Source organism: Rhinoderma darwinii, chromosome 4 (genome assembly GCF_050947455.1).
Source record: "Rhinoderma darwinii isolate aRhiDar2 chromosome 4, aRhiDar2.hap1, whole genome shotgun sequence".
Taxonomy (NCBI): Eukaryota; Metazoa; Chordata; class Amphibia; order Anura; family Rhinodermatidae; genus Rhinoderma; species Rhinoderma darwinii.
Window position 1 is genome coordinate 2,667,185 of NC_134690.1, and position 13,731 is coordinate 2,680,915.

At 42.4% G+C, this 13,731-nt stretch overlaps 1 protein-coding gene across 1 annotated transcript in view; it reads right to left on the minus strand.

Annotated features, from left to right (window-relative positions):
- LOC142758995 (vomeronasal type-2 receptor 26-like) overlaps nt 1-13,731 on the minus strand; it is an 85,812-nt gene that overhangs the window by 43,550 nt on the left and 28,531 nt on the right. The window contains exons 8-9 of the mRNA XM_075860767.1: nt 6,770-6,892; nt 4,741-4,884 (exon numbers count right to left, since the gene is read on the minus strand). Coding sequence (XP_075716882.1) covers nt 4,741-4,884; nt 6,770-6,892 — 267 coding nt within the window. The remainder of the gene's footprint in view (nt 1-4,740; nt 4,885-6,769; nt 6,893-13,731) is intronic.

The following is a 13,731-nucleotide window of genomic DNA, read 5'->3' on the forward strand; positions in this document are numbered from 1 at the left end:
CCCTGCAATTCCGGCTAAGGGTACTTAGGGAAAATCATGACTCCGCACTATCTGGTCATCCAGGCGTCCTGGGTACCAAACACCTCATTGCCAGAAACTATTGGTGGCCTGGGTTTCCTAAAGACGTTAAGGCCCACGTCGCCGCTTGTGAGGTTTGTGCTAGGTACAAGACTCCCAGGTCCCGACCAGCGGGCTTACAACGTTCTTTGCCCATTCCCCAGAGACCTTGGACCCATATCTCCATGGATATTATCACCGATTTGCCTCCATCTCAAGGCAAGTCGGTGGTGTGGGTTGTAGTAGACCGCTTCAGTAAGATGTGCCACTTTGTGCCCCTCAAGAAACTACCCAATGCCAAGACGTTAGCTACCTTGTTTGTCAAACACATCCTGCGTCTCCATGGGGTCCCTGTCAATAATGTTTCTGACAGAGGCGTACAATTTGTTTCATTGTTTTGGAGAGCCTTCTGTAAAAAGTTGGAGATTGATCTGTCCTTCTCCTCTGCCTTCCATCCTGAAACTAATGGCCAAACCGAGAGGACTAATCAGTCTCTAGAACAATATTTAAGGTGTTTTATCTCTGACTGTCAATATGATTGGGTCTCATTCATTCCCCTCGCCGAATTTTCCCTTAAACCCTTTTTCTGTAATTTTGAGTTTAATCCACGGTTCTCCTCCGTTTCACCTGGTAGTTCCAACAATCCCGAGGTAGAGGTCGTTCATCGGGAACTGTGCACAGTCTGGGCCCAGGTTCAGAAGAACCTAGAGGCGTCCCAGAGCGTACAAAAAACTCAGGCTGATAGAAGACGTTCTGCTAACCCCTTGTTTATGGTCGGGATCTGGTGTGGTTATCGTCTAGGAACTTGCGCGTTAGGGTTCCGTCCAAGAAGTTTGCTCCCCGGTTTATTGGGCCGTATAAGGTCATTGAAGTCCTCAATCCTGTCTCCTTCCGACTGGAGCTGCCCCCATCTTTTCGAATACACGACGTGTTTCATGCCTCCCTCCTTAAACGCTGCTCCCCGTCCTTGGCTCCCACGAGGAAACCTCCTGTTCCCGTTCTCACCCCTGAGGGGGTGGAATTCGAGGTGGCCAAGATTGTGGACAGCAAGATGGTCCAAGGCTCCCTCCAGTACCTGGTCCATTGGAGAGGATACGGGCCTGAGGAGAGGACTTGGGTACCCTCCCGGGATGTTCACGCTGGGGTATTGGTCAGGAAGTTCCACCTTCGTTTCCCCAATAAACCAGGTCCACTTAGAAAGGGTCCGGTGGCCCCTCATAAAAGGGGGGTACTGTAAAGGATCTGCCAGGCACAACTTCTGTGTATACGCCCATAGGTAATCAGTCTGCACCTGAGTCTATGTCTCTGAGACTGACTCCAGCTACCACCACTCAGGCTGGCAGGCTTAGGAGTGGGAGAACCTATCGCAGCCTGGCCAGACGGAGCTAGCTCCCGCCCTCTATCTATTTATACCTGCCTTTCCTGTTCCTCCTTTGCTTGTGATTCTTCTCGTGTGGTTTCCTGGCCCAGCTACAGCTTCTGTCTATTCGATCCTGCTCCATACTGACCCTGGCTTATTGACTACTCTTCTGCTCTGCGTTTGCTACCTCGTACACTCCTGGTTTGACTCGGCTCGTTCACCACTCTTGTTGTTCACGGTGTTGCCGTGGGCAACTTCCCCATTTCCCTTAGCTTTGTGTACCCTTGTCTGTTTGTCTCGTGCACTTACTGAGCGTAGAGACTGCCGCCCAGTTGTACCCTGTCGCCTAGGGCGGGTCGTTGCAAGTAGGCAGGGACAGAGTGGCGTGTAGATTAGGGCTCACTTGTCCGTTTCCCTACCCCCATCATTACACCTGGTTTGACTCGGCTTGTTCACTTCTCTTGTTACTCACGGTTTTGCCGTGGTCAACTGCCCCTTTCTCCCCCTAGCTCTGTGTACCCTTGTCTGTTTGTCTGTCGTGCACTTATTGAGCGTAGGGACCGTCGCCCAGTTGTACCCCGTCACCTAGGGCGGGTCATTGCAAGTAGGCAGGGACTGAGTGGTGGGTAGATTAGGGCTCACTTGTCTGTCTCCCCACCCCCGTCATTACAGTCGTTTCCTGAGACGTCGGTCAAGACGTACTGCTAAAGCCATAACCTGATCTAGAGAGTCAGAAGAGGGATAGCCAACTAACAGGTCCTTCAGGGCATTCAACAGACCCAATCTAAACTGGCACCTCAAGGCAGGGTAATTTCGCAGAGAAGCTACACACCACTTCCTAAAGTCATAACAATACTCCTCAACGGGTCTCTTACCCTGACGTAAGGCCACCAGCTGACTCTCGGCAAAGGCAGTCCTGTCAGTCTCGTCATATATGAGGCCGAGAGCAGAAAAAAAAAGATCAACAGAGGAAAGTTCAGGGGCGCCAGTAGCCAAGGAAAAGGCCCATTCTTGAGGGACGTCCTGGAGCCGGGACATAATTATACCCACTCGCTGGCTCTCAGAACCTGAGGAGTGGGGCCTTAGACGGAAATAGAGCCTACAACTCTCCCGAAAGGTGAAAAAAGTCTTCCGATCCCCTGAGAACCGGTCAGGAAACTTGAGGTGGGGTTTAAGAGGTGAGGTGGGGGGTACTACCAGGGTAGCATCACGCTGGTCTCACCTCTGAGCCAGGGCTTGGACCTGCAGGGAAAGACCCTGCATTTGCTGAGCCTGGGTCTCAAGGGGGTCCATAGTAGTGTAGGAACCAGGGTAGAAAATATATATGGGCATGTGATTATGTAATGTCGGGTTATGGAGACAGACAGGTGAGCCCTAATCTACCCACCACTCAGTCCCTGCCTACTTGCAAGGCCCGTCCTAGGCGACGGCGTACAACTGGGCGACGGTCCCTACGCTCAATATGTGCACGACAGACAAACAGACAAGGGTACACAGAAGCTAAGGGAAATGGGGAAGCTGCCCACGGCAACACCGTGAGCAACAAGAGTAGTGAACGAGCCGAGTCAAATCAGGAGTGTACGAGGTACCAAACGCATAACAAGAGCGTAGTAAGTAAAGCCAGGGTCGATATGATGCAGAGGTCAGTAGTATTAGCAAGAACAGCAGAGCCAGGAAACAAGAGAGAATCACAGGCAAAGACAAGTAGCAAATGAAGGTATACATAAACCGGGGGCGGGAGCTAGAACCATCTGGCCAGGCTGTGATAGGTTCTCCCACTCCTCAGCTTACCACCCTGAGTGGTAGAAGCTCGAGTCACTCTATCAGACCTAGGAGCAGATGCAGACTGATTAACCTCAGGCGTCGACACAGAAGCTGTGTCTGGCAGATCCTTTACAGTATGTACACAGTGACTCCACCAGCAGAATAGTGAGTGCAGCTCTGGAGTATAATACAGGATGTAACTCCGGATCAGTATAGGATAATTAATGTAATGTATGTACACAGTGACTCCACCAGCAGAACAGTGAGTGCAGCTCTGGAGTATAAAACAGGATATAACTCAGGATCAGTACAGGATAAGTAATGTAATGTATGAAGACAGTGACTCCACCAGCAGAATAGTGAGTGCAGCTCTGGAGTATAATACAGGATATAACTCAGGATCAGTACAGGATCAGTAATGTATGTACACAGTGACTCCACCAGCAGAATAGTGAGTTCAGCTCTGGAGTATAATACAGGATGTAACTCCGGATCAGTAAAGGATAAGTAATGTAATGTATGTACACAGTGACTCCACCAGCAGAATAGTGAGTGCAACTCTGGAGTATAATACAGGATGTAACTCAGGATCAGTACAGGATAAGTAATGTAATGTATGTACACAGTGACTCCACCAGCAGAATAGTGAGTGCAACTCTGGAGTATAATACAGGATGTAACTCAGGATCAGTACAGGATAAGTAATGTAATGTATGTACACAGTGACTCCACCAGCAGAATAGTGAGTGCAACTCTGGAGTATAATACAGGATATAACTCAGGATCAGTACAGGATAAGTAATTTATGTACACAGTGACTCCACCAGCAGAATAGTGAGTGCAGCTCTGGAGTATAATACAGGATGTAACTCAGGATCAGTACAGGATAAGTAATGTAATGTATGTACACAGTGACTCCACCAGTAGAATAGTGAGTGCAGCTCTGGAGTATAATACAGGATGTAACTCAGGATCAGTACAGGATAAGTAATGTAATGTATGTACACAGTGACTCCACCAGCAGAATAGTGAGTGCAGCTCTGGAGTATAATACAGGATGTAACTCAGGATAAGTACTTGATAAGTAATGTAATGTATGTACACAGTGACTCCACCAGCAGAATAGTGAGTGCAGCTCTGGCGTATAATACAGAACATAATACAGGGTTTGTTCTCGCTGCTTGCCGTGTGTATCAGCCCTTACAGTCATATGGTTCAATTCCACTGATTGTAGAGCTGTCATTATTTATTCATTATTAGTCAGACCTAAAAAGTGAAGAAGGCGGCTGTTCCTTCTAGTGATCGGTGGAGGTCACATCTCATGGACCTGATGACATTATTACCATGAAAGGTAAGAAGCTTTCCACCACAGAGGCCAAATATATGTCAGAGATGTTTGTTTTTGGGCAGATAAGGATATGGTGAGTGATTGTGCAGATCATGGTGGAGCTCGGCATTTAACCACAGGACTGTCAGACTCCTGCTCCAGGTGCCAAGACCAGTCTGTCCGGTAAAGTGCTCCATCTATGACTTGTTGAGTTGGTTCTAGTTTAACTCACCTGGGATGGGCACTGTGCATGTTGGTATACAGCCGCGGATGCAGCACTTCTGGTCTTTAGGACAGTCCATGTCCTTCTTGCACTTTCCAGCAGGAAGTGGAGTCATGCAATTCTTACCTGGAGTGGGACAGCTTCCAGGTTTATCTGTAACAGAAGAGGTTGGAGAGTCACAGACTTCTGTCATGGGATGATGCCGCTACTGGCCTCTTACCAACCATGATCCCAAAAGTAAGAAATATCACAAAGTTAGTGAGACTGAGGGAAAATTGTCCCGTCTATGGCCGGATTTACTCTTTATGGCCGGATTTACTCTTTATGGCCGGATTTACTCTTTGTGGACATAACCAGTTCTCCCAGATTTCAGAATCTATTTATTTCGCCTATCTAGGGCAGTAGAGCCTCCACAGCTCTAGCATTGTGGACCACTGCACCCACACACACAATTAACCCTCACTCTTCCATGATGGTCTGAGCTGTCCATTATTTCATTGGCTTCCTCTTAGCTTAGATTGTTCATAGGTGGAGGCATTCTTGATATACAGGAGATAATAAGATCTTCTAAATGACGGAGGTGATTGCGCCTGCCCCACTTATGAGGACTGTGAGGTCCCACTGACTGGACTTGGGGTTCATTGAGGTATTGGCAGATGTCCTGTGTTTCGTTTCTAACTATGGGAGACAGGGTTTATTTTATACCAGTGATGATATATTATAAAGGTGTTAGATGGTGGAGATAGACTTGTAGACATAGCAGGGTACACGTCAGGATTACATATAATTGTGTAGATAACACATTGATAACCCGGTCTCTGCTGATTGCAGACTACTGTAAATTACATCCGCAGGTGCAGAGACCGGGTTATAAATGTAATCTATCCAGTTTATCTAGAATGGCCGCTCATAATACAGTAGATGCATGAAAACCTTCTCCATATCCTCTGCTTCTTCTCTATTCTCTGAAGCTATTGGGCTGGGCTTACACTGTGCATTTTTATTGCATTTTTTTACATGCATTTGTTGCTGTGGTAGGTAAAGCATGTCTCTCAATGAAAGTTCATTAACCAGAAAAAAACAAAGCAAAAAACATAACGAAATGCACGGTGTGAACCCAGCCTTAAGGGAAGTCAGAATTGTAAACAAATGACACATTTATCGCACACCGTTTTTCACTATAATGGTTGGTGGTGTTGGATGCAACTTCTATTTTAATTTCATTCATAAAAGTGTATCCAATTACCCTTTGCGATCAGCTGTGATCTGTGGGGAAACCTGGCAGTAAGTGTTCAGTTTCTCTGCAGCGCCACCACAGGAGAAATGAAGTATTGCACAGTGTCCATTCAAATCAATGTGTTGTGTGTTTAATATAGTACAAGATAGGCCCTCCAGAGAGAGAGAGAGAAAGAGACGCTCTATGTAGCTTCTCTCCACTTTGCCCATGAACAGAGGACCCCTCTGCTATTACCTCACAACTCCCTAATTGGGGTGTATGACCATGAGTTTTATACACCAGACAATCCGTATAAGAATACCTAAAGGGGTCATCGAGGATTAGAATCATGTTGCTGCTTTTCTCAAAATACAGCGCCACACCTGACCATGGGTTGTGTCTGGTATCGCAGCTCATCTGCATTGAAGTTAATGGTGGTGAGCACACATCCAGTGAACGGGTGTGGCGCTGCTTTTTCTAAGAAAGCAGCAACGTGTTTATAATCCTGGATCACCCCTTTAAGACCCAAGAAAACGTCATAATATTGTTCAAATGGGAAACAAGCTGGACACCTTGGGGCTCCTTCACATACATCCAGATTTTTTCCCCCTCTAATTTAGTACAAAAACTGACGATAAAACTAATCCTCATTTTCTATGGGGTCATATTTGCCTCTGTGGCATTAGTTATGCTGCGAGACATCTCCCTGAGCTGCACAGAGAACATTACATGCAAAAAAACAACTGGCGGGACATAAATGTTATATGTGAACCCGTCCTTAGATGCCACCAGGAAAGTTCTGCATTAATACATGTGACTTACCGATAGGTTTACCAGGTGGGTTACCAAGTGGGTTACCAGGTGGTTTAACAGGTGGTTTTACAGGTGGTTTGACAGGTGGTTTGACAGGTACTGCGTATTCTTGAAAGTTGTTTGCTGAGGTTCCTAGACAGCACAGAATGAGTAGAATGAGAGAGCCGGTCACTGGAGCCATGTCTGCTGAGTACTGGAGATATGAGGGACACGCGTGAGGGACTCACTATTTATAGGGATGAAGAAACGAGGGAGGAGAAGGTCCAGGACACAATGTGCTCCTACACAATGCTGGATTTCCCGATTTATGGCCTCACTTAAAGACATTGCAGCATATAATTAGGACTGACAGATCGGACTGACGTGCCAACTCTAGAAGAACATTCCCACTGATATCCATAAACATGAGACATGAAGGTGGCTACAGGCACGACATAGATGTCAGTTCACAGAGATTATTTCCCATGATTCCCATGTGCCTTTTCTTTCATCACCTGGACTCACCTTTCTAGGGTCAGGTACGATGTCCATGTTCATGAAGGAAATACAGGTGTAGACCTGGAGATTATCCGCAGGAGAGTGATCTCCAGTGATACCACACCAGGTTCCACAATATCAGCAACTTCTGGAGACATCTTCATTTTCCAATTATTTTGACAGCTGTAAAAGACGATAAAACTTAGCAGACGTGTCCTCGCTTTAACCCTATCAGTAAGGTTTATGTGTCTTCACATAGAAACGACTGAGCCTCTAACTATTACACGAACACCACACTCTGTAGCCAATCCTGAATCATGTAAGTGCTGGGACTTACAACCTGCTCGGTGGAGGAGCCTTACCCTCCTCTTACAGCACAGCAGCTTGTTGTCACCATACTCTTCATTGTCATCTATACACTGACTATATGGGTGTGGAGTCCACTGGCTGGAATAAGTATGGGGTACATTTATATCTATTTTTATATATCTAACGGTCATTAAAATTAAGGATTATCTCCACCCAATCATGAAAATTTGTAGGTGAAATCTATTATGGCCAATATTTGTCTTTACCTATGTCACACTCACCCAGGCTCAGGAAGCTCAAAAATGTGGGTATATGTTTGTAGGAAGTTAACACGGTGGAGCACCTGCATCTGCCCCTGAGATGTGGACACCAAGATCACTGAAGATGTTATTACCTCGTGAAAATAAAGAGTCAAAGAAGAGAAAAATGACTGTGCCCCCAATGTTATAGCAGCAGAGGTAAAGCTGTAGCATCGCAACAGTGTAAGGGGGGATTCACACGAGCGTGATTTTCGTGCGTGCAGGCCGCGTATTTTTTGTGCGCCACGCACAGCCCTATAGAAGTCAATGGGGCAGTTCAAACAGTGCGTGATTTGTGCGCAGCGTTTGTTCGCTGCGTACAAAACGCGACAGGTTCAATATCTCCGCGTATTTCGCGCATCACGCACCCATTGAAGTCAATGGGTGCGTGAAAACCACGCAGGTCGCACGGAAGCACTTCCGTGCGAACCGACTGAAACAGCGCACCAGCTGTCAAAAGGATGAATGTAAACAGAAAAGCACCACGTGCTTTTCTGTTTCCAAACATCCAAATTGAGTGTCTTTGAGATGAGCAAACCCGGACAATCGAACCGAACTTCACCGGGTTCGGCCGAACCCGGCAAAAAAATTTCCGGTACGCGACGTCAGGAGATAGTCACTGTCAGGGGTGCTGAAAGAGTTAAACTATTTCAGCACCATGGACAGTGACTACACATGAACCTGTAAAAAAAAACGAAGTTCTGACTTACCGATAACTCCCGGCTTCTTCCTCCAGTCTGACCTCCCGGGATGACAATTCAGTCCAAGTGACAGCTCCAGCCAATCACAGGCCAAGCACAGGCTGCAGCGGTCACATGGACTGCCGCTTCATCCAAGGAGGTGGGGACCGATGTCAAGAGAGGCGCGTCACCAAGGACGCGTCACCAAGGCAACGGCCGGGAGGGAAGTTCTCGGTAAGTACGAACTTTTTCTTTTTTTTTAACAGGTTTCTCGATATTGTGTTCGGCATTCACTGTCGAGGGTGCTGAAAGAGTTACTGCCGATCAGTTAGCTCTTTCAGCACCTTGGACAGTGCCGGGCGTCGACTAGCCTCATCTCTATGATGGCGGCTGCGCGAAAATCACGCAGCCGCGCATTATACACGGATGACACACGCAGCTGTCAAATGGTTTGCGCGCGCAAAACGCTGCGTTGTTTGCGCGCGCAAAAATGCAACGTTCGTCTGAATCTGCCCTTAGGACCATGAAAAAAACTTCACAAGTCTCACCTCCCTGAACCAACGTGATTGGGGCTCACTGCAGTCACAGCTGAATTTTCAGGTTTTAATAAAAGTTATTCTGTAACCATTTTACTGGTCAGATACTAATATTATGAAGCTGATAAGTGATATATGTCTATAGGTCAGATACTGATATGATGAAGCTGATAAGTAATATATGTCTATAGGTCAGATACTGATATTATGAAGCTGATATGTGATATATGTCTATAGGTCAGATACTGTTATGATGAAGCTGATTAGTGATATATGTCTATAGGTCAAATACTGATATGATGAAGCTGATAAGTGATATATGTCTATAGGTCAGATACTGATATGATGAAGCTGATAAGTGATATATATCTATAGGTCAGATACTGATAAGATGAAGCTGATAAGTGATATATGTCTATAGGTCAGATACTGTTATGATGAAGCTGATAAGTGATATATGTCTATAGGTCAGATACTGTTATGATGAAGCTGATAAGTGATATATGTCTATAGGTCAGATACTGATTTGATGAAGCTGATAAGTGATATATGTCTATAGGTCAGATACTGATATGATAAAGCTGATAAGTGATATATGTCTATAGGTCAGATACTGATATGAAGCTGATAAGTGATATATGTCTATAGGTCAGATACTGATATGATGAAGCTGATAAGTGATATATGTCTATAGATCAGATACTGATATGATGTAGCTGATAAGTGACATATGTCTATAGGTCAGATACTGATATGATGAAGCTGATAAGTGATATATGTCTATAGGTCAGATACTGATATGATGAAGCTGATAAGTGATATATGTCTATAGATCAGATACTGATATGATGAAGCTGATAAGTGATATATGTCTATAGGTCAGATACTAATATGATGAAGCTGATAAGTGATATATGTCTATAGGTCAGATACTGATATGATGAAGCTGATAAGTGATCTGTGTCTATAGGTCAGATACTGATATGATGAAGCTGATAAGTGATATGTGTCTATAGGTCAGATACTGATATGATGGAGCTGATAAGTGATATATGTCTATAGGTCAGATACTGATATGATGAAGCTGATAAGTGATATATGTCTATAGGTCAAATACTGATATGATGAAGCTGATAAGTGATATATGTCTATAGGTCAGATACTGATATGATGAAGCTGATAAGTGATATATGTCTATAGGTCAGATACTGATATGATGAAGCTGATAAGTGATATATGTCTATAGATCAGATACTGATATGATGAAGCTGATAAGTGATATATGTCTATAGGTCAGATACTGATATGATGAAGCTGATAAGTGATCTGTGTCTATAGGTCAGATACTGATATGATGAAGCTGATAAGTGATATGTGTCTATAGGTCAGATACTGATATGATGGAGCTGATAAGTGATATATGTCTATAGGTCAGATACTGATATGATGAAGCTGATAAGTGATATGTGTCTATAGGTGAGATACTGATATGATGGAGCTGATAAGTGATATATGTCTATAGGTCAGATACTGATATGGTGAAGCTGATAAGTGGTCTGTGTCTATAGATCAGATACTGATATGATGGAGCTGATAAGTGATATGTGTCTATAGGTCAGATACTGATATGATGAAGCTCATAAGTGATATATGTCTATAGGTCAGATACTGATATGATGAAGCTGATAATTGATATATGTCTATAGGTCAGATACTGATATGATGAAGCTGATAAGTGATATATGTCTATAGGTCAGATACTGATATGATAAAGCTGATAAGTGATATATGTCTATAGGTCAGATACTGATATGATGAAGCTAAGTGATATGTGTCTATAGGTCAGATACTGATAAGATGAAGCTGATAAGTGATATGTGTCTATAGGTCAGATACTGATATGATGAAGCTGATAAGTGATATATGTCTATAAGTCAGATACTGATATGATGAAGCTGATTAGTGATATATGTCTATAGGTCAGATACTGATATGATGAAGCTGATAAGTGACATGTGTCTATAGGTCAGATACTGACATGATGAAGCGGATAAGTGATATATGTCTATAGGTCAGATACTGATATGATGAAGCTGATAAGTGATATGTGTCTATAGGTCAGATACTGATATGAAGCTGATAAGTGATATATGTCTATAGGTCAGATACTGATATGATGAAGCTGATAAGTGATATATGTCTATAGGTCAGATACTGATATGATGAAGCTGATAAGTGATATATGTCTATAGATCAGATACTGATATGATGTAGCTGATAAGTGACATATGTCTATAGGTCAGATACTGATATGATGAAGCTGATAAGTGATATATGTCTATAGATCAGATACTGATATGATGAAGCTGATAAGTGATATATGTCTATAGGTCAGATACTAATATGATGAAGCTGATAAGTGATATATGTCTATAGGTCAGATACTGATATGATGAAGCTGATAAGTGATCTGTGTCTATAGGTCAGATACTGATATGGTGAAGCTGATAAGTGATATGTGTCTATAGGTCAGATACTGATATGATGGAGCTGATTAGTGATATATGTCTATAGGTCAAATACTGATATGATGAAGCTGATAAGTGATATATGTCTATAGGTCAGATACTGTTATGATGAAGCTGATTAGTGATATATGTCTATAGGTCAAATACTGATATGATGAAGCTGATAAGTGATATATGTCTATAGGTCAGATACTGATATGATGAAGCTGATAAGTGATATATATCTATAGGTCAGATACTGATAAGATGAAGCTGATAAGTGATATATGTCTATAGGTCAGATACTGTTATGATGAAGCTGATAAGTGATATATGTCTATAGGTCAGATACTGTTATGATGAAGCTGATAAGTGATATATGTCTATAGGTCAGATACTGATATGATTAAGCTGATAAGTGATATATGTCTATAGGTCAGATACTGATATGATAAAGCTGATAAGTGATATATGTCTATAGGTCAGATACTGATATGATGAAGCTGATAAGTGATATGTGTCTATAGGTCAGATACTGATATGATGAAGCTGATTAGTGATATATGTCTATAGGTCAGATACTGATATGATGAAGCTGATAAGTGACATGTGTCTATAGGTCAGATACTGACATGATGAAGCGGATAAGTGATATATGTCTATAGGTCAGATACTGATATGATGAAGTTAAGTGATATATGTCTATAGGTCAGATACTGATATGATGAAGCTGATAAGTGATATATGTCTATAGGTCAGATACTGATATGATGAAGCTGATAAGTGATATGTGTCTATAGGTCAGATACTGATATGAAGCTGATAAGTGATATATGTCTATAGGTCAGATACTGATATGATGAAGCTGATAAGTGATATATGTCTATAGATCAGATACTGATATGATGTAGCTGATAAGTGACATATGTCTATAGGTCAGATACTGTTATGATGAAGCTGATAAGTGATATATGTCTATAGGTCAGATACTGATATGATGAAGCTGATAAGTGATATATGTCTATAGGTCAGATACTGATATGATAAAGCTGATAAGTGATATATGTCTATAGGTCAGATACTGATATGATGAAGCTGATAAGTGATATGTGTCTATAGGTCAGATACTGATATGATGAAGCTGATTAGTGATATATGTCTATAGGTCAGATACTGATATGATGAAGCTGATAAGTGACATGTGTCTATAGGTCAGATACTGACATGATGAAGCGGATAAGTGATATATGTCTATAGGTCAGATACTGATATGATGAAGTTGATAAGTGATATATGTCTATAGGTCAGATACTGATATGATGAAGCTGATAAGTGATATATGTCTATAGGTCAGATACTGATATGATGAAGCTGATAAGTGATATGTGTCTATAGGTCAGATACTGATATGAAGCTGATAAGTGATATATGTCTATAGGTCAGATACTGATATGATGAAGCTGATAAGTGATATATGTCTATAGATCAGATACTGATATGATGTAGCTGATAAGTGACATATGTCTATAGGTCAGATACTGATATGATGAAGCTGATAAGTGATATATGTCTATAGGTCAGATACTGATATGATGAAGCTGATAAGTGATATATGTCTATAGATCAGATACTGATATGATGAAGCTGATAAGTGATATATGTCTATAGGTCAGATACTAATATGATGAAGCTGATAAGTGATATATGTCTATAGGTCAGATACTGATATGATGAAGCTGATAAGTGATCTGTGTCTATAGGTCAGATACTGATATGATGAAGCTGATAAGTGATATGTGTCTATAGGTCAGATACTGATATGATGGAGCTGATAAGTGATATATGTCTATAGGTCAGATACTGATATGATGAAGCTGATAAGTGATATATGTCTATAGGTCAAATACTGATATGATGAAGCTGATAAGTGATATATGTCTATAGGTCAGATACTGATATGATGAAGCTGATAAGTGATATATGTCTATAGGTCAGATACTGATATGATGAAGCTGATAAGTGATATATGTCTATAGATCAGATACTGATATGATGAAGCTGATAAGTGATATATGTCTATAGGTCAGATACTGATATGATGAAGCTGATAAGTGATCTGTGTCTATAGGTCAGATACTGATATGATGAAGCTGATAAGTGATA